The following is a 26,773-nucleotide window of genomic DNA, read 5'->3' as shown; positions in this document are numbered from 1 at the left end:
AGAGGCAAACCAATTCACACCCTGGCTCTTTCCTTTGGAACTCTCTCTCATCGCATTTAGGAGTATAAAATAAATGTTCTGATATTAACAAAACATTGAACTATCTGTCTTTTCAGTATAGTTTATATTTCAAGAATGGTTCAGCCTCTAACCTAAACATTGTCCTGAGGCTTGGTGGTTAGATGCCCAAAACCAGGTACACTTTAATGCGTCCTACCTTTCTCTCTTAACTTTAACACCTCTTTCCAACTAATATGGTTTGTTGATGTCCCTACCAACATCTTGATCACATTATTCAAATATCAATGTTATCTTTGAGTAGGGCACTTTTGCTGGCTACTTGTTCTTTATGCATGACATAGATAATCAATCAATCAGGTGTTTTTTAAGCACAACTAATCACCCACAAAGGGTCTCAAGGTGCTGCGGAAGGGATGTGTGCAGCATCCATCAGTGAGGTGGTTCTTCAAAAACCATTTCTTCAACCTCCTTTGTGAGGTTGAGGAGGGGGTAGTTCGTCTGAGGTGGAGAGCAAGCGAGTTCCAGGCTGTGGCTGCGAGGTGGGAGAAAGAGCGTCCCCCTGTTCTAGTTTTCTTGATGCAGGGTACTTCTGCAAGAGAGAGCTGGGCTGAGCGTAGGGTCCTGTGCGGTACGTGGAAGTTGAGTCGCCTGTTCAGGTAGGTTGGTCCGGTGTTGTGGAGGGCGTTGTGTGCGTAGGTGAGGATCTTGCAGTGATTCTTTTCTCTATGGGAAGCCAGTGTAGTGTGTGCAGGTGTTGAGAGATGTTGCAATGTCAAGGCAGATCGAGGACCAGTCTGATGGGGTGTTCTGGATGTTCTGTAGTTTACGGGTGAGTTTATTGTTGATCCCGGCGTAGAGTGCATTGCCGTAGTCCAGTCTGCTGGTAATGTGGGCGTGTGTAATGGTTTTTCTGTGTTCTAGGGGGATCCATTTGAAGGTCTTGCGTAGGAGGCGGAGGGTGTGGAAGCAGGTGGATGTTACTGAGTTGATTTGGCAGTCCATGTTGAGTTTGGAGTCCAGGATGATACAGAGGTTACTGGCGTGCTTCATGGGGGTGGGCGGGCTTCTGAGGGTGGGTGGCACCAGGAGTCATTCTACACGTTTGGCTGACGGCCCATGATGAGTACTTCTGTCTTGTTTGCGTTGAGTTGAAGGCAGCTATTTTTCATCCAGTTAGCGACTGCTCCCATGCCTTCGTGGAAATTGTGTCTGGCTGTGTTGGGTTCGTTGGATAGGGAGAGGATGAGTTGGGTGTCATCGGCTTAGGAGATGATGTTGATTCCGTGGCTTCTGAAGATGTCGGCCAGCGGGGCCATGTAGACATTAAACAGCGTGGGGCTGAGGGAGGACCCCTGGGGAACTTCTCAGGTGGAAGGTGTTGGGTCCGAGAGGAAGGGGGTGAGTCTCACTCATTGAGTTCTGCCTGAGAGGAAGGATTGGATCCAGTCGAGGGCCTTGTCTTTGATGCCAGCTTCCTGAAGTCTGCGTATCAGGGTGTGATGGGAGACTGTGTTGAAGGCCGCCTAGAGGTCTAGCAGGATGAGTGCCGCCATTTCTCCCTTGTCTAGCAGAGAGCAGATGTCGTCGGTTTTCGGCCAGGAGGGCCTTTTGGGTGCTATTGTTTTTTCTGAATCTGGATTGGGAGGAGTCGAGGATCTAGTGGTCTTCGATAAAAGTGGTGAGTTGGCTGTTGATTGCTTTCTCGATGACTTTCGCTGGCAATGGGAGCAGGGAGATGGGCCTGAAATTCTTGAGGTCGGTGGGGTCTGCCAAGGGTTTTTTGAGGAGGGGGTTTAACTCGGCGTGCTTCCAGTCATCGGGGAAGGAGGCGTCAGCTAGGGAGCGGTTGATGGTGAGGTGGAGATTGTGGGCGATGATGTCAGTGGCTCTGTTGAAGATGTGGTGGGGGCATGTGTCCGTGAGGGCCCTGGAGTGTATGGACTTCATTGTCTTCAGTGTATCTTCAGTAGTAAGAGGGGTCCAGTTGGTGATCGTTGGTTTGTTGGTGTCGGGTTCCGGTGGAGGGGGTTCTGCACGTAGATTGTCCTTGAAGAAGGTCTCATATATGATCTTGATTTTGTGGTGGAAGTAAGTGTTGAGTCTGTCAGGGAGGTCCTGTGAGGGTGGGATTTCTTTTGTTTCACTGTTGAGTTGGGTGAACTCCTTAATGATGCTGAAGATTTCCTTGCTGTTGTGTGCATGTGAGGAGATTCTGTTTGTATTGCTTTCTTTTTGGTGCTTCTGATAAGTTGGTGGTGTGCGATTGTGGCGGCTCTGAAGTTGCTTTGGGCTTCTGTGGATTTGGTGCTTCTCCAGATTTTCTCGAGGCATCAGCAAGTGCGTCTGGATTCTCTGAGTTCTGTGGTGAACCAGCTGTCTTTCTTAGCGCGGGTGCTGTTGTTCTTTTTGAGGGGGGCTATGGTGTTGGAACAGTCGGTGATCCATTTATGAAAGGTGCGTGCTGCAGTGTTTGGGTTGTCTTTGTGTGCAATGGAGGGAACGGAGTTGGCGAGGGTGGGGAATGGGTTACCACCAGTGGGACACTGGTGGTAACTGCGATTGTTTTGAGACCGCTTTCGCGGTCACAAAACAATACAACATCGCGCTGCAACTTGCAATTTGGAAGGGGATTACCACTTCCTAATTGCGACTTGCAGTCCTGTTTTGCGAATCGGTAACAAGATTACCGACTCACAAAACGGGTATTGGGCATCGCCATCAACCAGGGGAGACAGCTGATAGGGCAGGAGCCCTTTAAACATTTCTTCGCGCTCCCGCTGTGCGGGGAACGCCATCAACCAGGGGAGACAGCTGATAGGGCAAGAGCCCTTTAAACATTTCTTCGCGCTCCCGCTGCGCGGGGAACGCCATCAACCCGGGGAGACAGCTGATAGGGCAGGAGCCCTTTAAACATTTCTTCGCACTCCCGCTGCGCGGGGAACGCCATCAACCAGGGGAGACAGCTGATAGGGCAGGAGCCCTTTAAACATTTCTTCGCGCTCCCGCTGCGCGGGACGCGCGCGGGCGGCGCCCGGGCGAAGCCCGGGCAAAGGGCGGGCCCGTCTTGCGCCCGTCATCGCCAGGAGGAGACTGGGCTGGGCCTCCCCCCTAAAATTATGGTCTTTTTATATTTAGTTCTGGTATAGAGGCCTCTGGCGCTAGTGGTGTAATTTTCTATTACCTCTTATTTTACAGGGGCTTCTTTTCCTCACAACATCATTTGTACTTGATAGTAGGCTTTGGGGCTGGGCTATTTTCTTCTTACAATTGTGGTTGAAATTACTTTACTAGGCCACCGGACAGATGACATGGGGAAGAGGAAGGCCGATGAGGTAGCAGTATCCCAATCTAGGGTTAAAAAACCCAAGAAACGCTCTGCCGGGAAAACGGAGGGATCTTCAACCACTAATTTACAGCAATTCAAAGCAATTGATTCACTGTTTGAAGAGGTTGAGGCTATATTGAGGAGTCCTTCCGTTGTTGGTCCTTCTAGACCGGATACCACTCTTTCCAAAAAGATTCCAGATCTCTTCAAGAAAAAAACCCAGTCACATAGAATAGAGGTTAAAGCTGATTTACACCCTTTACCTCAATCCCAGGGTGTAACCCCTTTACCTCCGGAGTCCTCACCATCCTTGGTGGGGATAAATGGTCATCTAGCTGAAGAAGATGCACCCCATGTGAGGTGCGCGTCCCCTCCCCCTATTACCATTCCTTGTTCAAATAGGTTTTCGGTTTTGGCCTCAAATCCTGTAAGTCCTGGATACCTACAGACCTTATGCGAAGAAGGTTCTGTTAAAAACTCTCTGGATGCAAAGATGGGCAATAACGAAGTTTCCCAGTTGGGTATTATTTCTCTGAAATTAGATGATATTAAAAGTCTATTGGTAACTTTGATGAACAAAATTGCTGGACTTCAGGTTCAAAAGTCTGGTTGTAACTGTAGTGTGCCCTATAAGTCTGTCCCCTCGCCTGATTTTCTGATGGAATCCACAAAACCCAGTCCCCTCAGTATAGGTGACAAAATGACATCTTCCTCTACACACAACACCGTTAGGTGCATTAATGATAATTCCCCAACATGTGGCAGGAATGGTAGGTTTGTTTCTCAATCCATGTCTTCCGCATATGAGCGAATGTCACAATCAGGTGTAAATAAGGGTGGATTAATTTTTGGACGGGGAGATATAGATATTTCACGTCCAAAAACTTCTCAGTTAAATCCAGGAGGAATATCCTCTGTAGTAAGCTGCTGTGTTAGTCCCCGTCCAGTCACTAATCCTGATCATATGACACTATCGCAGACGCGCGTCCCTAAACAAAGGTCTAGAAGGAGGAGGGAAGTCGCGACTATCTATTTAACTAGGGTACCAAAGCTACCTCAGGGTAACAGAGAGTCGAGTGATTCACTAATTAACAAAGTGATTCACTGGATTCGTTCACAGAGGAATTGTCTCTCTGTTATCCGGTCTGATATATGTGAGGCCCACAGATATAACCAGTTAGGGTCAGAATTTGATTACATCTCGATTCTCTTCAATGATTATAGTCTAGCTAAAGATCTCCTGGCCTTTGATGCACGGACACGCACACTATGTATTGGTAGGGTATCGAATCTTAGACTTAGCAGTCAGCCGCCTGGGGCCCCGCTATCCAGAGAATGTTGTATATCCAGAATCATAGCAGCTGGGGCTATTCCCTCCCCAGTTAATTCTGTTACTTCTAAATATGAGAACCCTTCCCCTTCACTCTCTGAATTGGACTGACTGTCTGCCCCCTGTACAGTGCTTCCAAAAACAGTAAATGATGTGTGTCAATCTATAGGGATTTCGACTCCTGCCCCACTTATGAGAACAAAGTCAATATCTCCACCTCCTAAAATTAACATCATGTCCTGGAATGTAGCAGGAATCAAGCAAAAGCTGGATGACCCGGAATGGGTAAGCCTTGTAAACAAACAAGATACTTGTCTCTTCCAGGAGACATGGACCAAAGAACAGTTATCCTTACAAGGCTTTACAACCTATTTCTCTGCTGCCCAACCTGCCTCTGGTGGATTTGGAAGACAGATAGGAGGTTTAATGATTTTATTGAACAATAAGTTGGAATGTGATCACTCTGTGATAAAGTTTAATTCCTTTGATCTGCTGGGTGTGCAACTTACATTCCGTCCTGGCTTTAAAATGATAGTTCTGAATATTTATGCTAGATCTGTTCCCCGTGGGTCTGAATCAATTGTTCTTTCCCAGTTGACGGACTACATAGACGTTTTGGACCCTTCAGTTTTCCTGATTGTAGCAGGTGATTTTAATTGCTCTTTTGTGTTGGACAACTCCATTAGCAATCTGACTACTGAGGAGGACGAACATTGGGGTATTCCGCAATCTAAAGAAATGGTACTTTCGCCTGTTTCCTGTGTTGCATTCCAGATGTCTTCCCTTTGCCTGAACTATGGCCTGAGAGAATGCAATGGCCGCACTAAATCTGACTCAGAGCAAGCCATTACTTTCAAGCGAGGGCTTTCCTTTAGTACTATTGATTACATTCTTTTGGACATTAGGCTATGGTCAAGTTCACTTGATATGGAAATTTTACCTCGCTTGGATAGTGATCATAATCCTTTGTGTCTTGTATTGACTAATCATGCATTTTTAAGAGTCCAGCACTTAAGGATTACTAATGTTCCATTCCCTCATTTGAACCATAGACGCTCTAGGGTCTGCTGGCCAAAAGTTGAATTTAACCCGTACTTGATTGGGGAAATTTACTCATCTTTTTTAAAACTCTTTGTAGATTACGAGGATCAAGAAGCCTCGGATATTCCTATTATGGCGATCCACACTAAAATGGTCGATTCCCTTCAGGGTATCTTCTATAAGGAAACTTCCTTTAAATCGAGACCCGCTGACACCCTTCGCAGGGACTGGTATAATCAGGATTGTGCGCGAGCAAGATCCACCTTAAAAGAGGCTGTTAAAAATTCTACGCATGCGGCTATTAAAGAGGCTCGTTGTAGGTATGCTAATGCCCTGAAGCGAGCCAAAAGAGACTGGGAGAATGAGACATGGCAGAAACTGCTTGCAGCAGTCCAAAGTAAAGATGATAGCTCTTTTTGGCGGTTGTTGTCCTCCAGTTCAAAAAAGGGTACGGATGATATTGGGTTGCATATACAGCCCGAAAGATGGGTGTCCTACTTTTCTGAAATCTATGCTTTGCCTGTACAGCAAGCTCTGGAGGACCCTGCACATGTTGAGTGTTGGGCTGCTAATAAGATCTAATCTGAGAGAATTGTTTTTACCTTAGCTGAAACCACAGCTGCTATTGATTCTCTGAGGCCAGCAAAAGCCCCTGGCCCGGATAAGATTCCAGGGGACTTGTTCAAATCAGAACCTAAGATATGGGCATGGTATATCAATTTATTGTCTAATGCCATAGCAGCTGGCAGCCCTATTCCAGAGTCTTGGCGTGGTGCTGAAATAATACCGATTTACAAAAAGGGTGATACAGGGTTGCCTGTAAATTATCGACCAATTAGCCTTATTGATATCCTTCAGAAGACGTTTGCCAAACAAGTCTTAGAGAGGCTTACTGATTGGATTCAAGACCAGCAAATTTGATCTCCCTTACAGGCTGGGTTTCGGCCCAAAACTAATAATATGGACCAAGTTTTCAGGCTGTCACTACTGTTCTGGAAGTATGTCACCTTATCTAAGCAAAAACTCTATGTGGCTTTCGTAGACTTAAGATCTGCATTTGATCTTGTCCCAAGAGAGAAACTGTGGGAAGTATTAAACAAAGTTGGTATCCCAGGGAACTTAGTGCATTTAATCCAAAGATTACATGAAAAAACATTTGCACAAGTAAGATGGGGCAATCAGGGGGAACTCACAGACAAAATAGACATCAAGAGAGGAGTGCGCCAGGGTTGCGTTCTTGCCCCAACGCTATTTACACTGTTCATCAATGAGGTGGTGCAAGTCGTGTCCAATTGTCAAAATGATGCCCCATCTTTGAATCACCATAAAATTCCAATTTTGTTATTTGCCGATGATTCTTTCTTGATCTCCAGAACCCCTATGGGCCTCCAGGTACTCATGGACAAGTTCAGTTCGTTTTGCGGTGACTATGGTCTGGAACTTAACCATAGCAAAACTAAACTTATGACTTTGGGTTGTCGCCCCACTAAGAGATATTCAATATTTTACAATGGAACGCCCCTAGGTTTGGTAAGCTATATAGATTACTTGGGGGTGAGAATTAGCAACAATCTGCATTGGGGGGCCCAAATTGACAAAAGTTTGGCTCGCCTGGTACAGTCATCTGGAGCCATTCTTCGTTTTCATAAGTCTACTTCTGAGAGAGTGATTACTCCAATTATTAAAATTTATAGAGCAAAGGCACAAAGTGCTGCGGTCTATGGGGCAGAAATTTGGGGGTCCTCAAACACTGGCAGGCTTGCAGTGGGGGAAAACAATTTCGTGAGGTCTACTTTGGCCTGCCCTCGCAGTACCCCACTGCTGCCATTGTTCTGGGACCTTGGCCTTTCACGTATCTCAGATGTAGTTGCCCTACGACCTCTGCTTTTCTGGGTCTGTGTTTGGTCCACCCCTGAGTTATCTACTTACAAGGAGTCTATCCAAGACATCTTGGATAGACCAAATGTACTCACCATTCCCTGGTTTAATCACATCTCTAAATGGTTTCATAAATTGGGTCTTAGTGAGCTATGGAGTCATCCAGAAAGTATAAGGAAGGAGCAGAAGAATCATTTGAAAACTGTATACTGGACTTATGTCAGGGAAAACTATCTGCTGTGCCCTACTCACGGCAGATTGACCTCACAATTTTTTGATTTTAAATGGTATCCGTCTTTTGAATCTTTTATGGATATAATTCTTGACCCATTAAGTAAGAGTTTATATATCCAGTTCAGGTATGATTGTCTGCCTCTCAAATCATATGGCAGTAAGTGGAGTGCAACTACAAGATCTGATTTTTGTCCGAGCTGTAACCATAATTCAGAATCCATTGTACATTTTATGTTTTTATGTCCTGCCTATTTGATTGCGCGTCGAAAATGGTTACGGCCAGTGTGTAGAAATATGGGGGTAAGACATTGTATTGTTGCCTTAAGAATTCTGATGAGGGAAAGTTCCCCCCCCTTACCCTGTGCGGTTAGTAAGTACATTACAGCTGCCTGGCATGTACGTATTAATCGCTTGGGGAAAATTGCTGATGCGGAACTCACTTCAAAATTAAGGACAATATGAAAAATTGACAATGGAATGTTTTAGTCATCAAATCTTAACCACACACCTAGACTGGAACAAAACCCCATGATTAATTTAAATGACAGTCAGTAGGAGATTAGGTGTTTGGTTTTTATGTGTTTTAAGGCCGTAAAGGATGTTCTTTTTTATTCCTCTTATTTCCTTTTTTTAACTTAATTTTTACTTATCTTTTATCTTTTTACCAGTGGTTGTTTTGCTTTTATGGTTGAAAGTAACCGAATAAAGCTATGTATTGATGAATACAACATCGCGCTGCAACTTGCAATTTGGAAGGGGATTACCACTTCCTAATTGCGACTCGCAGTCCTGTTTTGCGAATCGGTAACAAGATTACCGACTCACAAAACGGGTATTGGGCATCGCAATGTGCTTTTTGCACGTCTCAAACAGCGAAATTCGCTGTTTGCGACGTGCAAAATGTTTTGTACATCTGGCCCTTGGTGTGTTAACTGAGTCAGCATGCTTCATATTCCAGCTGAAAACCTGCAAGAGCAGATATTTGACACAGGTGATAAATACCTCACCCTGGGGTAATGGTATTTACCCTTTGTGAAAATGCACACCCTATTCTGAACAAACCTGTAATAAGGACCTCAATGATTGATTTTTGGTGACAGCCAAATGTGTGGCTTCTTACTAATTGCTTGAGGTATGGTCGAGTTACAGGGAGAAATAGTTTAGGAATTAGTTAGTACTTTATGCCATCACTTATTCAATGTTTTTACCTACTCAGTTTGATAGTTGTATGTAGAGGCGGTTGATCCTGTTGGCAGGTTGAAGAGGGTCCTTGGGCCAAAATTAATCATTTAGTTGTAACAAGCCAATGCATATTTAGGTAGACCCTGTAGTAAGATGAATAATAGTTCATTAAGAAGGGTCTTGGCCACTTTAGCTGGGAGAGCTTGCCATTCATGTTCTATATGAAATAGCTAAAAGCTAAAAACAATGTTGACGTGTAATCATAATTTCCTAGATGCATAAGATAGTACAATGGTGTCATGGCGAACACCGATGAGAAGGACAAGGTGGTATGACAGAAGAGGCAGTAAACTTTAAGAGGTTCAGCATAAAGAGTGTAGAGGTGCAAGTGAAAGTCATCACCATACGAGTGGTAGGAGAAGCTGAAAGATAGTATCTATCCAGGGATACCAGTAGTGCTCCCAGGGTATAGATTTGGAGAATGCACTCTGGTAAAAGGACAGTGAGAAGGAGATCCAACAATTATCTAAGTGAGGAATGTCAGGAAGATTGGGACGAAGATTGTAAGTAGACTTACTTGAGTGATTTTCTGGAGAGGTATTGAGTACTGAGGGTCAAGACCATGGTATGTTGAATAAAGTATTGAGAGCAGTAGAAATATCAAGAAGGCTATTGGGAGAGTTTGTTATAGTATAAATCTGAAAATTGGAAGTTTGTGTGGTGGATATCTATGTGGAGTGCCATTAATGGAACTAAATTGCAGTTGATTCAGTATGTTGCAGAAGTGATAGAAAGTGAGACCGGGAAACCCACATCGTTTGGAGATATTGAAGTAAAATGGGGACTGGTTTCGATGTCAGTAATTATATGAGTATAGGGGCCAGTAGTATTTTTCTGCAAATGTAAGAGGACTGAAGATTTGAAACAGCTGAGGATGTTCCAGAGAGGAATGAGATGTTGAAGATTGAGGTGACTCACTTAAAACAGCAAAAATTAGATGGCTGGAAAGATTGAATGAATCTCGTCCAACAGGAATCACTCAGGCCAGGTTTCAGTCTGTTCTATCTTTACCCACTTTGGCACTTCTGACCATAGACAGAGACCAGCAAAATACAAATGTGGTCCGGCTCCAACAGCAATAGTTCAGCCCACAGTGCTAGTAAGGGAGCCCTCTAGACATGAAAACAAGCAACTCCACACATGTGTGGGCTTCTGGCCATCGGCAGTGTATCAGGGAAGTGCAGCCTTAACCCAGTGGAACAATTGCTATGGAAACCCAAATTTGGCACACCCATCACAGCTTAGGATGTCACACTTAGAAAAAAATGTATTGGTGAAATGCTTGAATTATTATCCGTCACTGCTAATTACTAACCACATTTATAGTCCAAAAGTGATGGCACAGTCATCACTTCAAGTGACCTCTTATCCTTTTTGTGATCTATGTCATCCTGTGGGAAGCAAAGAATGCATCTTAGTTTGTCATGTGGTGTGAAATATTTTGGCTATGAACAGGGGAAGGTCAGGAATTTCTAGGTTTGAGATAAGTGATGTCAAATGAGGCTTGTCAGACTTGCCAAATTAAGTGTTATGTTTTCTGAGTATGAAGATTGTTGAAAATCACCATCTTTTGCATGGTAGTCCCTAGATTTTTTCCTTGTTTTGCTAAATCTGTTTTTGTGGGCCGTAGGGCTCTGCTCACTTTAGTCCTGCTAAACAGGAGTAAACATGGTAAAATTGGTATACACCGAAATGGCACATTTAATTAACTTATAAGTGTCCCTAATATCTATTGCTACACTCTATCCCGGGTCGGTAAATGAAATCCTGATCGTGGGGTGCAGCACCCATTATGCCACCCACTAAAGTAACCTTGTAATAGATGCCTCCAGGCTGCCCCTGAAGCCTAGTCATGCAGTTTAAACTGCTACTTTGATCGGGCAAGTAAATCTTTTGTGAGGCCTAAACCTTCCTTTTTAATACTTATAGGTACCACTAATGTGGGCCCTAGATGACCATTTGGCAGGGTGCATGGTAATTAAAAATAGGGCATGTATATGCAGTGTTTTACATGCCCTGGTGTTGAAAAACCTTCAAAGTAAATTTTCACGTTAGCAAGGATAGCGCTCCCATAAGACACCACTGGATTACACCATAATATCTTGTAGTGCTTAATTTCAGTTTGTGAACAGCTAGAAACATGGTTCAAGGGCTTATTTTAATAGTAATTTAAAATCCACCTTAAAAGTCAGGTCAGATTTTAGATTACTATTTTAGAAACTACACTTTTAGATTGATGACATTACTCTGCCTAAGACAAAAGGTCCTTTATGCCATTGCCCAATGTCACATGACTGTTGAATGGCTGCCCTGTGATGAGATGTGAATTGTTCCCAGACAGTGGACACAATCCCTGTGTGTGGAGAGGTGTTTTCTTCCTTGAACAGGATGGCCTGGGGGAATGCGCCCAGGCCCTTTATGAGCTGCAAAGGATGCCTACTCTGTCACGGGCAGATGTACATCACACCTCGTCCTGCCTCTCTTTGTCTTACTAGTCATCTTGGCTCCAAACCCAGTGGGAGGGAAGAGCTACCCCGAAACTGGCCTGGAGCGACCACAATGGAGGGTATTCCCATTACCATAGCCACCCCTCTGGGTGAGCATAAGGAGCTCTGACCGGGGAAGAATGATTTGATTTAGGTAGAGATAGGCACTGTGGGGTAGTTTACAGTAAAGCACACAGGAAGAGCTGCACAAGTGGGTAGGATCACCCCTTGGCACTTTTCCCCATTGGTTAGGGAGTGGTGTGGAGTTTCCCCCACCCACAGGCTATCACTAGGCATACATGTGGCATCCCCCGTACGCTCCTCACCTCCTCAGAACGCGTATGGACCTGAGATGAATCGAAGAAGGATTGTCCTGCTGCCTAAAGAACCTGAAGGAAACTTGGACCTGTTTGCCTTAAACGGAGGACTCCAGGAGTGACTCCAAAGATCAGTTAGCTGGCCTCTTGTTTGAGCTACAGAGAAATAGCAAGCTTCAAATGGGCATCTCTCACTGCAACTGCCAGTTTACCAGTTGTAGCTGGACCTTCTGTTGAAGTGAGTCCTGACCACCAAGTAGTGCCCCTTGGGTCCTTGAGCCTTAACTGGTGTTAGATTATACTCCTCCTGCCCAGATTGCAAAAGTCGGGAGTTAAAAATGTTTTGCCAGTTTTTCCTTTAAAAAAACAGTAGGAGACTGGGACTGCCATTGAGCCATTGAGATCACAAGTCATATTCAACATGCAGGTTTGCCCTGCTGAAGGAGATGTGACTTCCAGAAACGTTTTTAAGTCTGAACATTGAGGGCTTTATCAGGTTTGGTGCTGGGCAGCAACCTATCTACATTGAGGCCTTTGTAGGAACAAACTTAGACCCTTCCTGTCTTCATTGACAATTGAATCAAGACCCAACTCTTCAGCAGCTTTCCGTCGTGAAGCCCTCTTCTAGGTCTAGGTGCAGCTTGCCCTGCCGCCAACTCATCCATGACCACTTTTCCTCCACAAAGGTTTCTAAGTCAGAAGGTAAACGTTCCAACTCATCGACAGCCATGTTTCCGCCATGAAGCATTCTAAGTCAGAAGATAATCTTTCCACCTAAACAAACCCAGACCTTCTATAAGATCAATGTTCATCACAGTTGACCTTAACTTTTTACTTTGACCCACCTAACAGGAACAGATAATCCTGGTTAAAGCTATTTTTAATTGAAACTTTAAACATTTATATTTCTTGATCTACTCATTGGATTGTGTCATTTTGGTGTCATATTATTTATTCAAATGCAATCTATTTTTCTAAATTGTTTCAAGATTTCTCTTGTATTTTTACTTTGTTACTGTTTGGCTACTGAATAAATACTTTATAAGTTGCCTCCAAATTAAGGCTGACAGCTTTGTGCCAAGCTAGGGTTAAGCATGGGTTTAGTCAGTGACTTTTGTGGTTCACCTTGACAAGGGTTTTTGTTACTATGTGAGGTAGACTCACACCCCCTCAACTAATATCTCAATTTCGCCCAGAGATTTTATGATAATCCAGGTTGATGGTAACTATAGAGGCAAGGAATCCTTCTGAAAAGGTATGCTGAATATCTTCTGTGTTAGGTGGTAGTTTCTAAGAGCAATTCACAGGCATTGCATGTGAAAAGGTACAGATTTAGCTTCAAAATGTACAAAAAGAGATTTGACTTTGTGTGTGACATCTAGTCTGCAAGTTTATACAGTTTCCTGAGAGAGATTTCCAGAATCTGTGTATTAAAAAGGAAAGAGACCAGAAGAAGGAAGAAGCAGGAGGACGTGAGGTGGTGGTAAGGAAGTGTGGTTGTTATTTTGGACTAGGAAAAGCAAGACTAAATGCCTGCAACAGGAGCTGGATGGAGTGAGGATCTCTTGAGTGAAAAGGTCATTGATGGGGTGTGAGAAAGATGATAAATAGGGAAGCAGTAAAGGTGCATAGCCTTGTAAATTAAAACAGATGAGAGGAGGGATGAATGCTAGGTGGGAGAGAGGGGAGGCAATGAGAGGTAGATGTATATAAGTAAAGGCTGTAGAAGAAAAGTAGCACGTTGTCACTAATGAAAAGCGATTGTCATTATGGGTAGTCTGGAAATGGAGGCTTAAGAGAGGAGAAATATCTGTTAGGTGGAGTGCTTAATTTGAGCCGATGGTTTCTGCTGCTTGGCACCAGCACTTAATTGTCAACACTGGTGTTTCTAACAGTCTGCCACAAGGTGGTGTTGTCTGGCTCATTTAGAGATGACCACAACAAAAGTTCATTATTAATTCAATACACATTAAAAATGACTATTAGGTGCTGTCCTAACCATTCTTATAGTTTGGGGGGGCTAGAATAGTCTGAATTGCCACAATTGCAGGTGTGTGATGGTTAGTAGTTGTATTGTTACTGTCATTGGCAACATGACAGGGGCAATGTGTGGTATAAGCTGCAGTGGCCTTCTGGCGAGAGTCCTGGCATACATTTTTTAGAAGGTTCACAGCTTAGTGGTGATTAAAGATTTTCGTACAATAATTGAACTTTCATTAGTGTGAAATTCTCCAGATTGACCAACTATGATGCAGAATTTAAAACTGGGCCACCACTAGTTCTAAGATACATATTAGTCCAGGTAGGGAGAGTGTGCCTGTGAGGTAGACAGCATTGAAGCTATCAATGACCTACCTTAGCAAAACCATGGTAATTCACCTGTTAGAGTTATCTCAAGTAACTAAAACTCATACCCTAAGAAAACCATAACTCGCAACCCTGCCATGCATAGTTTTTTTGTCAAAAACTTTACTGCAAATATTACATTGATGTTATCAATGATGTTATCAAAGGTGTCATGAGTGTTATTATTTGTGGGGTAATTATCATTGTACGGTGAAGGTGTGAGTTACAGTTACTTGAGACGATCTCAGCACTGGGGACCACATCCCCAGAGGCATGGCCTAAATATTTATTGTTTTTTTGAGGGGAGGTGAGCCATGCGCCCCCCTTCCAAGGCCGAACTTGGACCCGTGGACCTTATCCCAAGGACCCGGCCTAATTATTTTCACCCCAAGGCTGATCCTAGCCCTGCGGTCCTCATACCCAGGGACCAGCCACGTGACCTGGGTGTCCTCCCCAGTGCACCTAGTGACAATGTTGGGGACCACAGGGGAGCCTAAAGGCACCCACGACCCCAGCTAGCTCCCCACCTCCTGTGGGAGCTGACATTGCTGTCATAGAGGGGGAGATGCTAAAGCAGCTCTCCCTCACTGCGAACTGAGTGTTTGCTGTAACTTGGTAGGAGCTGTCACCTCCTGCCAAGTCACAGCAGACAGTTATGTCCTGGGGGTGGGCAGAGATGGAGCTGGCCCTTGGGGGGTGGCAGTCCCCAGGGCCATCAGTGGCTCTGCGAGTGGGCCACACAGCCCACCTCCAACATCCATAGTCCTAGGGATGTGGTTGTTTTGGGGGTTTGAGGATCCACAACAGAACCTCTATGTCTTTTAAAATTTGTGCCACAGGTAGGTGGTGGTCCCAAGGGCAGTGGGGGGGGCAGGTGCCCCCTCTGTATTCGTTTTAGAGTATTGACCCCAGGAGGTGGTGGTCCCGAGGGCTCTGGGGGACCGGGAAGCAGCCCGCATTAGTTTTATGCATGTTCCTCAGGGTGATGGTGGTCCCTGGAGCTACGGGGGGCCAGGCAGCCCCCGCAATAGTTTTAGAGAAGTGCCCCTGGTAGCTGGCAGTCCCAGGGCTGTGGGTGGGGCCTGGAAGCCCCCCACATTAGTTTTACACATGTGCCCCGGGAAGGTGGTGGTCCCCGAGGCTGCAGGGGTGCTGTCCGACCTCCTGCATATAGCTTTATACATTGCCCCCAGGAGGTGGCTTTCCCGGGGCTGGGGGGATGTGTAGCTCCCCCTCATTGACTTTTATTATAGCCCCAGGGAGATGGCAGTCTCCAGGGCTGCCAGTGGGGTGGGACCCCCCACATTGTGTTTTATTAAAGCCCAGAGGAGGTGGCAGTCCCTGGTGATGCAAGGGACCAGGCAGCAACCCCACATTCAATTTGACAATGCCCTCAGGACCTGGCCTACAAAGGGCTTTTGTGAAACAAGTGCAGGAGCCTGCTCTTGATATTTTCTTTGGCATTTTCAGTGGATCCATGGATCCGCTGGAGCCCCTGATGATTATTCCAAAACAAAATACTTTTTTTGCTCTGGGCGGTCCCTTCTTGTACCCCAGCACCATAGCTAAGGGGTCAGTGTGTCCCTACCCTGCTCCTTTTCCTATTTTTTACATTTTTGGCTGGCAACACTTCCTTGTTGAACTGTTGGTAGCCAATTAGATCTCAGCACCTGATCAGGAGGGTTCTCGGAGCCTTCACGTCCCTATAATACACATTTGGATTTTCTTTAATTTCTGTAAAACTACTGAATGGATTTACATAAAATGACAAAAAGGTCACTTTCTGGACCAAGAGCTACCTTTCTGCCAAATTTGGTGTATTTCCGTCCAGTGATGCAGGCACTATTGCTGTTCAAAATCGCTAAGGAAAAATGAATGGGGGAAAAAGTGTTTTGGGCCACCCCTTTTTGTTGGCCCGTGCTTGACGGATCATCTCAAAATTTACCAGGCAGACGCTGGAGTGAGCATTGCATTTTTTCGGAAACGTTTGCAAAGATTCATCAAACAGCACCAAAAAATGCTTTTTCTATAGAAACTAGGGGCCATCTGTACGAACATCTTTTCCCATAGACACAGAATCGGTAAAAACCTTTACTACATCTGGCCCTAGATCCTAAGTATACCTACGTGGTGGTGAGTAGAAAACACACAAAAGATGGTGGAAAAAGCAAGAAGAAAGATGTGAAAATGAGGGAGTAGCAAGGAGAAGGCACTCAAAAAACAGGAGGAAAAGCATGGAGAAAAGAAATGAAAATGAGAGAAAAGCAAGGAGAAAGCACACATATTACAGGGGGAAAAGGAGAAAGCAGTGAAAATGTGGGAAAAGCAAGGAATGGGCACACAAAAGAGGGAAAAACAAGGAGATAGCATTTAAAAAGAAGGAAAAGAAAAGACAGGGCACACAATGTAATGGGTCAAAAAACAAGGAGAAAGTAGAGGGAACAAGGGAAAAACAAGGAGAAGGAACACAAAAAAATAGGGCAAAAAATAAGGAGAAAACAGTGAAAACAAGGGGAAAGCACAGAGAAGGTACTCAAATGAAAGAAAAAAACAAGAAGAAAGCAGTGAAAATGAGGTAAAAGCAAGGAGGAAGCACACAATAAATGAGGGAAAGGCAAGGAGAAAGCAGTGCAAATGAGGGAAAAACAAGGAGAGGGCACACAATAAATGTGTAAAAAAGCAAGGTGAAAGCATTGAGGACAATAGAAAAGCAGGAAGAAAGCACAGAAAAAGAAAAAGCAAGGAGAAGGCAGAAGCAAGAGTGATGAAGTGGCACAGGGAGAGCTAGGCATTTTTAAAAAAAACAAATTCTACAGATTTGCAAAAATAAATTAAAAGAAAAAGTGTTTTGGCCCCGGCAGTGTCCCTCTGGGACGCCACCACCATGCCTAGGGGGTCAGGTATCTCTTTTTATGTTTTTTATGGGACTCGGCTGAGTCTGGATCACTTCCTAGTTGAAGTGCTGCATGTGTGAGGAAGACATGAAAACATTGCTCCCACAAGCAGGAAGCTGCTATTAAAAGCAGATCCCTGCTTTGGAGGAGCAATGCTGGCTCCCAATGGATGACGGAAGCCGGAGGGGTCCACGGGGGCCTTCAGGCTCTCCCCTCAGTCCCGTCACTCTCTCTCTCTTCCATCCCATAACGGCATGGAAGAGATAGAGAGAGAGATGGTTATTGGAATAGGCTCTCCATGCAATGACTTCAAACACTTAAAGCACAATGAGCAGTCACCAGTTGCAAAATGGTTAAGGGCTCAGGCACTCACACTGAAATTTGATGGTTCTAGTGCAGGTGAATCTGTGGTAATTTCAATATATAAATGTCTTTGAAAGTTTAAGGTTCATATCAAAAAGTGATCTCACTCTTTAAATGACAAATATATTTTCCTTTTCAATTTGTCCAAAAATATGTCATTCTAAGTCTGTCATTCATCAAAGCCTAAAAAACTCTCTATCTTTCCCCCTCTTATGCTCTTTCTCTTTCTCCCTTTTTCAATCTATTTCTCCCACTCACACACCTACTCAGACCCTTACACACCCACTCACAAACCCACTCAGAACCTCATGCACCCACTCACAGACCCACAAAGAGACACTCACTAAGACACTGACGCACCCACTCTCACACCCAGACAGACATATATGCACCCACTAAGACACTGATGCACCCACTTTCACACCCAGACACACACTCTCACCCCAGATAACGCTCTCACACCCAGAAAGATGGACTGCGGCCAACAAACACCATACCTGGCCAAAGGGCCAGGCACAGGGTGGGGTTGGGTGGTTAGGGGGGGGTGGCCAACTGGCACCGCGCATAGCCAAAGGCATGCATGGCAGTGTTTGGATCAATGTATAGTAATGAAAACTATTTTAAGTTAGAAAAAGCATAGAAATTCACAGAAAAAACTAAAGGTTACAGGGACGTTATAGTTAGGTTCACATTTTAAATGTACCAAACCATAGAAATTCATCTCTTATAGTTAGAGTTATCTTAAGTAACTATAACTCATGCCCTAAGGTAACTATCGCTCGCACCCTTGCCATGCACTGCTAATTATACTACAAATTACCAAACTCATGACATTTGTAGTAACATTTTGGAGGAAAAGACTGTTCATGGCGGGGCCCCAAGTTATAGTTACCTTAGGGCACAAGCGGCTACCAACACTCCAAACCAGGAAATGATGGCAGCCATCTGGGACTCAGCTTCAGCCAAGTCCCCATAAAAAGTGAAAAAAAGATAGGGTCTTTGGTAGGGACAACTTGACCCCTTAGCTCTGGTGCTGGGGTCCCAGAGGGACCCTGTCAGGGAACAAAAGCACTTTAAAAAAAAAAATTGTTGCAAAGAAAAAAACAAGTGCGGGCTCCCCTTTGTGTTTTTATGGGTGGGCCTTTTCCCAGGGGCATGTTGAAATAAAGGAGGGAATGCATGGGGCCCCCCTCCTAGGGCATTTTTATGCCTGGGGGCTGCCACCTCCTGGGGCTCTGTTCATAAAGAAAGCAGGAGACTACACGGCCACCTTCCCGGTCCTGAACTCAAAGAAGGAAGGGGATCCATCATGGACCCCTGGACCTGTAGACCACCACCCACTGGGCTACTTCACATTGAAGGGGAGCCACACGGCCCCCTCGAGGAGCCAGTGATGGCCCTAGGGACTGCCACCCCCCCAGGGCTGGCTCCTGCTATGTCCCGGGGTGCCCACCCCTGGGCCATAGCTGTTTGCTTTTGCTTGGTGGGAGCTGATAGCTGATAGTAAACATAACTCTGCTTTCTGCAAGTGGGACTTGTCAAACAGCTCCTGCTTGTAGAAAGCGAGTTTTCATCTGTTTCCCTGTATGCAAATATGTGTCCATGGGGACCTTGAGGCTCCCCTTGGGGTCCTGTCACTCTCTCTCTCTCTCTCTCTCTCTCATCCATCCCACATTGGGATGAGAGAGAGAGAGAGAGAGAGATTGTCATTGCAATGACTTCAAAGCATCAAACTAACAAGATCTCTGCTGCAAATGTTATAGTTACATTTTGATGGACCGCATACCAGGGTCACTTCAGGCCTAGTGGTAAAGCTCTTGCACTATCAGTAGGTTGAAGGTTCAAATCCTTGTATCTCATGGCAGTTCATTTTCTAGTGTTTTGACTGTTAAACATTCAAGTCAAGTCTTTTTTACTATGTGAATCTTTTTCACCCACAAAATCTTTGGCTTGAATGTCAATGTTATGGCTGCACGCTATGCACTAAGGAGCATTCCATGAATTAGTGGTTAAGGTCTCTGACCCTCACACTGAAAGGTGAGTGTTTCAGTCTTAGTGTGTCTCTTGTTGTTTGCCTAATTAAATTGCTTTTCAACTTCAAACATTTAAGGAATATAGTGAAAGGTGATCTCACTCTTTTTAAATTACAATTACATTTGTCTTTTCAATTTGTCCTGAAATATATTATTCTACCTATTTAATTTATTAAAGTTTATAAAAACTGTCTGAGTGTTTTCAGGGAGTTGGCCGCAAGGCCATGCGCGGCACAGGGTTTGGTGTTTATAGGGGCTGGCTGTAGGGCCTGGCCTGTAGTCAACCTCTGCTGTGCACAACCGAAGGACATGCGTGGGGGTAGTTGGATTCATGTATAGTAATTAAAATGACTTTACATTAAAAAATAGCATAGAAATTCACTGAAAAAAACAAAGTTATGGGGATGTATTAGTTAGGAAATATAATTGAAAAAACCTTAGAATTTCACTTATAAAACCAAAGGTTACAAGGACCTGAATTTCCTCACACAAAACCAGAGAAATTCAGCAGTTATAGGTAGAGTTATTTCAAATAACGATAACTTGTGCCCTAAGGTAACTATAACTCCCACCCCCCCATGCACTGCTAATTACCCCAGATATTGAGACACTCATAACATCTTCGATAACATCATTGATAATGTCACTGTAACATCTGCAGTAAAATTATTGATCAGATAACTGTGCTTGGCAGGGACAGTGTGTATTTCAAGGATGCTGGTGAACCCTGCATGAGGCAGCATTGCCGCCAGCTCAATTATGATCCAGGAACAATGCTACTGCACTTTTCCCACTGGGATGACTGGCAGAAACCTTGGTTTCCACCAGTCAGCCCACTGAGAAAAATACAATGTTCCCAGTATGTGTGAGAAGGTAACACTAAACCTTTCATATAAAATGCCAACACTGTCCAATATACTCACTATCAACACCTGAAGACCTATAAGTACACCACTTCACAAATACTGACAGTCAAGAGCAGCATTCACACTGCCAACACTGCACCAGTGACTGATTAACTATTTTTGAACCACAGAAGTAGTATAATCATGTTCTAATAGTTTGTTATTTGTTTCTACAGTCCAGAGCCCTACCAACGTCTCTGATAATGGAACTGGCAAAGGTGAGCCCAGGGTTATTGATATACCTCATTTTATTGAGTTTGTGGCAAGGGGTGACACTGCAGGAATCACCTTTGTGTTGTATGGTTTTGGAAGCATCCCTGATAAACTGTTAGGCCTGCATACGTCTGAAGGCAAATGGAGTTCATGATACAAGGTTCATCAGTATGCATATGTATCATATACTTTGATGGGAGGGGGTAGACTGGAGTCCAGCATCTCTGCCATATGTCATTGGGCGCATCCAGAGTAGTATTGTACTCATCACACATCTCTGAGTGAGAGAGATTATTGTTTATAATTCACGCTCAAAAAGAGCTCAATAAAATAGGGAGGCAAAGAGGTTGTGCTGCAAAGACAAAATCCCCCTCCCCATCTTCTTGACATCACCTACTGTCCTATGCTAAGCTCCAATGACTTGCCTTGATCATCTTGTCATCCTCATCCACTTGCTTAGCATCCAACCAGTGCTCTGAGGCTAACGCAAAAGAGAACAACAAATGTTCAGCTCCTTAAAAGAGTTATCATTCAACAACCTAAAGTCCAAACTCATCTCTAGCCCTGTCTTATCCAAAATAAACATCCTCCTAAACGACCTCAGTGCACGTCTGGAAAACCATATGAAAAAAGTGAAATCTTTCAGCATCTTCGGACTGTAAATCTTTTGTGCTGAAAACAAATACCCCTTGTGCAGACAGGAGAGCAAATGGAAGGAAAAATGAAACTCTGAAGACTTCATGCTGTTGACGTGCATCAGAGCAACACAGGGGTGATGCATTACATCAGCCAAGTACCAGACCATCAATGAAGCTCCCTCCCTCAGCAGAATACTCTCAAGACATGCACGCATTGCATCAACCTTCAGCTTGCCCCTCATATAGCTCATTCCACAGACAAGAGTGATGCCTCCAAAGTCATCTTCAGTGACAAAGTACACAAGAACAGACAGTACATAAAAGCACCATGATTGCTTCTTCTCTGACACCCACCTCTCCAGACTGCATCCCACAATAGTCATCCTTCAAACCCATATTGCCAACATCCTCAACTCTCTAAAAGCCAGCCTATGTTCATTAAAGCTTACTCCGGAGAAGTTATTTCTCTTCTACTCATCAGTATGAAGACCTCCTTCAATCAATGCACCTTACAATAAAACAAGCCACATTAACCCCTTCGAAAAAAACTAACACTAGAACCTGATTAACTCACAAACTACTGACCAATTACTGAACTAGCTTTCATTGGCAAGATCACCAAAAAAGTACCCCATACACAATTCAATGCTCACATCAATAGTAACCATCTCTGCACAACACAACTTACACTTCAGTACAATTCATCAATGACCTCTGCTTCCTGGTTTTTCTGGTTCCCTCTACCATACTTAATACCATCTACCATCCCAACCTCATCCACACCCTGAAGATTCAATTGAAATTTGCTAGCACTGTCCTCCACTGGTTCTCTTTCTATTCATCCAACCATACCTGTTTGATTAGGTGGGTACATTGTCCCCAGTCATCCCCAATCTCTACATGAAGCTCATTTAGAATCTACTCATTGATACAAGCATTAACATTCAGCACTGCAATGGTGACACACAATTCTCTCTGAATGTCTCTCCAGACAATCGGCACCTCAAACACGGCATGTACCTCATCTCGACCTATATGGTTATCATTCACCTGCCTGAAGCTCAACCATAAAAAACAAAATTATAGCTTTTCACCAAAAACTGCAGGCAACAACTAGTCTCAATGGCATGAACCTAGCTGGATTCAAACCCCAAGTTTCATCTGACACCATGTCACTCAGATTCCTTATGGCTTCTGACCTCATCCTTGGGAAATCCATTGCCAAGACAAACCAGGCAGCTGGGTAACAGTTATTTCTACTAAAGTAAACACGATTGTTCCTACAAGAAATATACTACAGAACTGATGTTCAACCCAGTACTTTTGCATCTGCATGATGGCAAAGCCGTGCTCCACGACCTCCCAGATTCCTCACTTGCCCCATAAGGCCATTCTACACACCACAACATGCCTCAATAAATGCCTAAAAGAAGAATGAGTAGTACATCACCCCACACAAAGGAACTTCAATGGCTCTAATGATCAGCCTGCACCAACTTAAAAGCAGTCGCATCATCGACAAAGCCATCATGACAGAAAACCTCACCTATTTGGCTGACAAACTTGCAAAATTTTGATGCTCTTGACATAGCCCCAGCCAGGGCACCAGCAGACTTATGGGAAAGTAGTGAACAAAACAGAAAAGCGAATGTGTCTATACATCCAGGATCTGGAAAGCTATCCCTTTATCTTTCATGACTGACTCCTCCTCACTGATCTAATTTAAGAGGGAGCTAAATTGACACCTGTTAAATGAGCATGCAGTACCAGTCCTCTTCTGTTGACAGAGCCCAACTACTACCCAATCACTCAGTTACTAAACCCTTGCCTCTGATTCTCTACAACACTTCTCCTCCATTCATCTAGGTTCGACTCATATAAGTACACATACACACATTCATGAGATAGGTCCCTCTGAATGCTATTTGCTAAGGCTTCCAACAGTACATCTTAGTTGTTAGAGGCAAAGGTCTCTGAAACCTCCAGTTTTATGAGTGCAGCTGCATGGCGACTGTCTGACACAATCAGTAGTTTTTCCATGATATTAAGGAAGTGGGCATATGTCCCATCTCACAAATTATAGCCTAAGGATGATAAAGTGGACTTTCCTTCTCCATATTGTGTACAAATATTTAAACTATGTAATGTCGAGGAGAGAAACACCAGTAACTGCCCACAAGAACATTCTCACATAGTTGACCTGTTCTGGAATCCCTCATGCAGGGTTATCTAGTACTTTCATTCACATGCTGTACAGCGTTCAGATGTATCTCACCATCGTTTTAGTTGCTTCACTTGTGCAGAGCCAAGCCAGCATCAATTATTAGTTGGATAGTTTCTCAGCATTTGCATTCTGCCTTGCATTTTGCCTTTCCCTAGGGAGCTACTATTCCCAATCTTTAAACTTTTAAGGGAAGATTCATGTGGATGATAGAGCATTTATGAGCCTGCTGAAAAGTAGGTGTAAAGAAAATTTCCTCAAGGCGGAGAATAACTGCCTCTCAATGGATAAGTAGAAACTTGTGGAAGTATGTGGGTACAATGGTATGGTGTCAAGGTCAACAATTGTGTTTGATGGGTCAGGCTGAGCATATGTTTGCTTGTGTTGTTTGTGTCACTGTTTGCACTCTTGTGGTGCCACAGGTTGAATCTGTGCTGATCATACAACGTTTAAAATAGATTTTAAGGTCTAAATACCCAAATACTGAGTATATTAATGTTTTTAAACAATGTGTCCTTTACTATACTCAGGATATGATCAAACACATCTGTTATACATTTTGGCAATTAGCCAAGAACAGAAATTCTCTTATACTAATAAATGAGCTGTAGCATGCCTTAAAGTATTAATGATTCTGTACTTTAAGAGTGGCAAGGGATAACATGTAAAACTAAGTATATGTTTACCTAGAGTCTTTTGACTTTGCTGAGGAAAAACATTAGGATTTTACATAAATGTGAGTCAACTTGGAATACATAGACTTTTTTATATAGCTAACCATTCTTTGCTGATTCTAAAGAAATTCACAGTGGGATCCTCCAAATCATATTGAAGTGTAAATGTGCCTTTTTGGTGCACTAGATTTTTTAATGTAAACAAACATTCCTAGGTGGAGTCGCCCAGTGTAAAATCCATAGTTTTCCTTATCTGGCTAGGAAAGGATAAGTTACTTACCTTTAAATGCTAGTTCTCTTCCAGGGGAATCCTTATCAATGTCATAAGCAAAGGAATATTCCGGCTCACGTGCGGGTCCGCCAGAGCACATATAAACACACATGTATGTACATTAAATGTAAATGTAAGTATAAAATTGTGTTCAGAATTTTAGTACATATAAAATAAAAATACATGAGTCCATCTAATCATGCAATCTATGTTGACAAACAGGCTAAAAGTGCCCTATTATGTAAAGGTTTTCTTTAATACACGTCAACCAGAGTTAAAACATTCCTGTAAAGCAGAAGAGAGACATAAAATGCATTAGCAACCTTCTATCGAGAGAAAACTGTGAGGAAAAACAAAGGCCTTATTAGCCAATAGGCTGCATCCAAATAAACATAGCAGAACAAACAAGCATTTGCAATGCAATGGGTCTCATTGCTCGCGTTGTAAATTCCTAACTGGACTTTTTTTGCCACAGAAATTGAAAATGAAAAGTAAAGCACTTGACATAAGCAAGTTGATTCAAAGCGCCATGCCTGCCATGAGCGCAAACTAGAGACACAAAAGGAAAAAGTTAGCTCGCAGTCAAACGTATCAGCAAAAGTCTAATTATCTGAGTAACTAGGTCGATGGCCAAGGCAGTAACAAAACTGCCCCAAGGAGGGACAAAAGTAAAACATTTACCAATGATAACAAAGGATTTTTGAAAGGCAATCCCATGAATGAATAATAGTGATGGGCATGCAGTGGGTTAAAAGCCCAAAAGTAGATTACAAGCCACTAAAAATTAGAAGGGATATAAGATATCGCAAAGAATGACAGAGAGGACACAGTTCATAAATATAAATCCTTATAGATTATCAAAAAAATCATTTACTTTATTTGAACTATTATGATATTGTTTTGCTGAAAGGAAGGCGGGTTGGGAGCACACAGCCTCACATCCCAGCACAGTTCGCCCCTTTGCATCCTGGTAAATGCAGTTCACAGTAGGCACTTACTTCAAAATTATCTGTAGTTTTTCACCAAAGTTGGTGCAGACATTGCTGTATATCGCTAGACACGTGTTTCTGGGTTTAGCCCTTCATCAGTAGAGAGTAGGGAACAAAGAAAATTAATCAGCCCACAGAGGTGAAGATGCACAAACTGGTGGGAAAACATTCCTTAGGCCCTCTAGAAAATCTTAAACCACAGCCATTGTAAAGAATGATGCTTCAGAGGGTGATTTTCGAAAATCAGTAATGGCTGAAAGATGTACCTTATATGATGAAAACTGCAAACCTGATTTTGCTAGAGGAGGTAGGGTAGTATGTCATTCTCCTGTCCTAGAATTGGATTGGAGCCATTCTGTATACACGATATGTAGAATCTTTTCCTTTGGACTGAATGTGAACGCCATGAACAAGGTCTTTTAGACTCCTTTGGGATGTTCATGCATTCCTGGAGAGACCTAGATGGCCATAGTTCAGGAATTTAGGACCCAGGCTGTCAAGCTCAGCGAGGGAAGGCCGGGATGAAATACCTTCCCTTCTAGCTTGTGGAGAAGATCCGGTCTATACGGAAGCCTCCTGTGAGGTTTTTCTGATAGATGGAGGAGATGCATGTACCATCATTTGTTGATAACTCTGGTAATCAGGTTAATGGGTTTAAAAGCATAGAGAAATGTCTCTGACCAGTCTATCAACAGGGCATTCCCCTTTGTCCCTGGTTGGTAAAACATGAATGCAAAGCTTCACCATTTTTTGTTGTTCTCATCAGCAAACAGGTCTACTTGAGGATACTCCCATTCTTGAAAAATGCTTTTTACAACATCGCTGGGGAGCACCCAGTAGTGTGTGCCTGAGAAGCTTTGGCTGAGAGAGTCTGCATGTGTGTTCTGGACTCCTTGGAGGTGAATAGCTATGATCGACAACCTCCTTGCTATTAGCGAATGCCAGATGGTCGTGCCTCCTGAGATAGGGGGCAAGATCGAGTGCCCCCCTGCTTGTGCATTGTGGTTTTGTTGTTTGTTTGGACTAGGAGAGAGCTGTCCTTTATGGATGGATAAAAGGACTTGAGGGCTAAATGAACTGCCTGCAGCCCTAGCAGGTTGATGTGGTATTGATGCTCTTTGTCTGACCACGGGCCCTGAGTTTGGAGGGAGCCCATGTGAGCCCCCCAGCCCTGAAGAGATGCATTAGTTACAAGAGTTTGGGTAGAAATGTCCTAACGAAAAGGGATCCCTACTAACAGATGCTATAGATGAGTCCACCACCGTAGTGAGTTTTTTGCTGCTGGTGACAGAGTCAGTCTGTCATCCCACTTGTCTGCAAACTGACTCCATTGATCCTCATGTGTAATCTGG

The 26,773-nt window shown here is 43.8% G+C and overlaps 1 protein-coding gene across 6 annotated transcripts in view; it reads left to right on the top strand.

Moving 5' to 3' along the window:
- Positions 1–26,773, top strand: part of LOC138300185 (deleted in malignant brain tumors 1 protein-like) — a 499,499-nt gene that overhangs the window by 74,564 nt on the left and 398,162 nt on the right. For 4 of the 6 annotated variants that reach the window (XM_069239171.1, XM_069239174.1, XM_069239170.1 and 1 more), the window contains one exon: positions 20,592–20,633. The exons of the other annotated variants lie outside the window; for them this stretch is intronic. In XM_069239171.1, the coding sequence (XP_069095272.1) occupies positions 20,592–20,633 (42 nt within the window). The remainder of the gene's footprint in view (positions 1–20,591; positions 20,634–26,773) is intronic. 6 annotated transcript variants of the gene reach the window in all.

This window comes from Pleurodeles waltl, chromosome 6 (genome assembly GCF_031143425.1).
Source record: "Pleurodeles waltl isolate 20211129_DDA chromosome 6, aPleWal1.hap1.20221129, whole genome shotgun sequence".
NCBI classification, from domain to species: Eukaryota; Metazoa; Chordata; class Amphibia; order Caudata; family Salamandridae; genus Pleurodeles; species Pleurodeles waltl.
The sequence above is the reverse complement of the archived record's forward strand: the minus strand, read 5'-3'. Positions and strand labels throughout refer to the sequence as shown.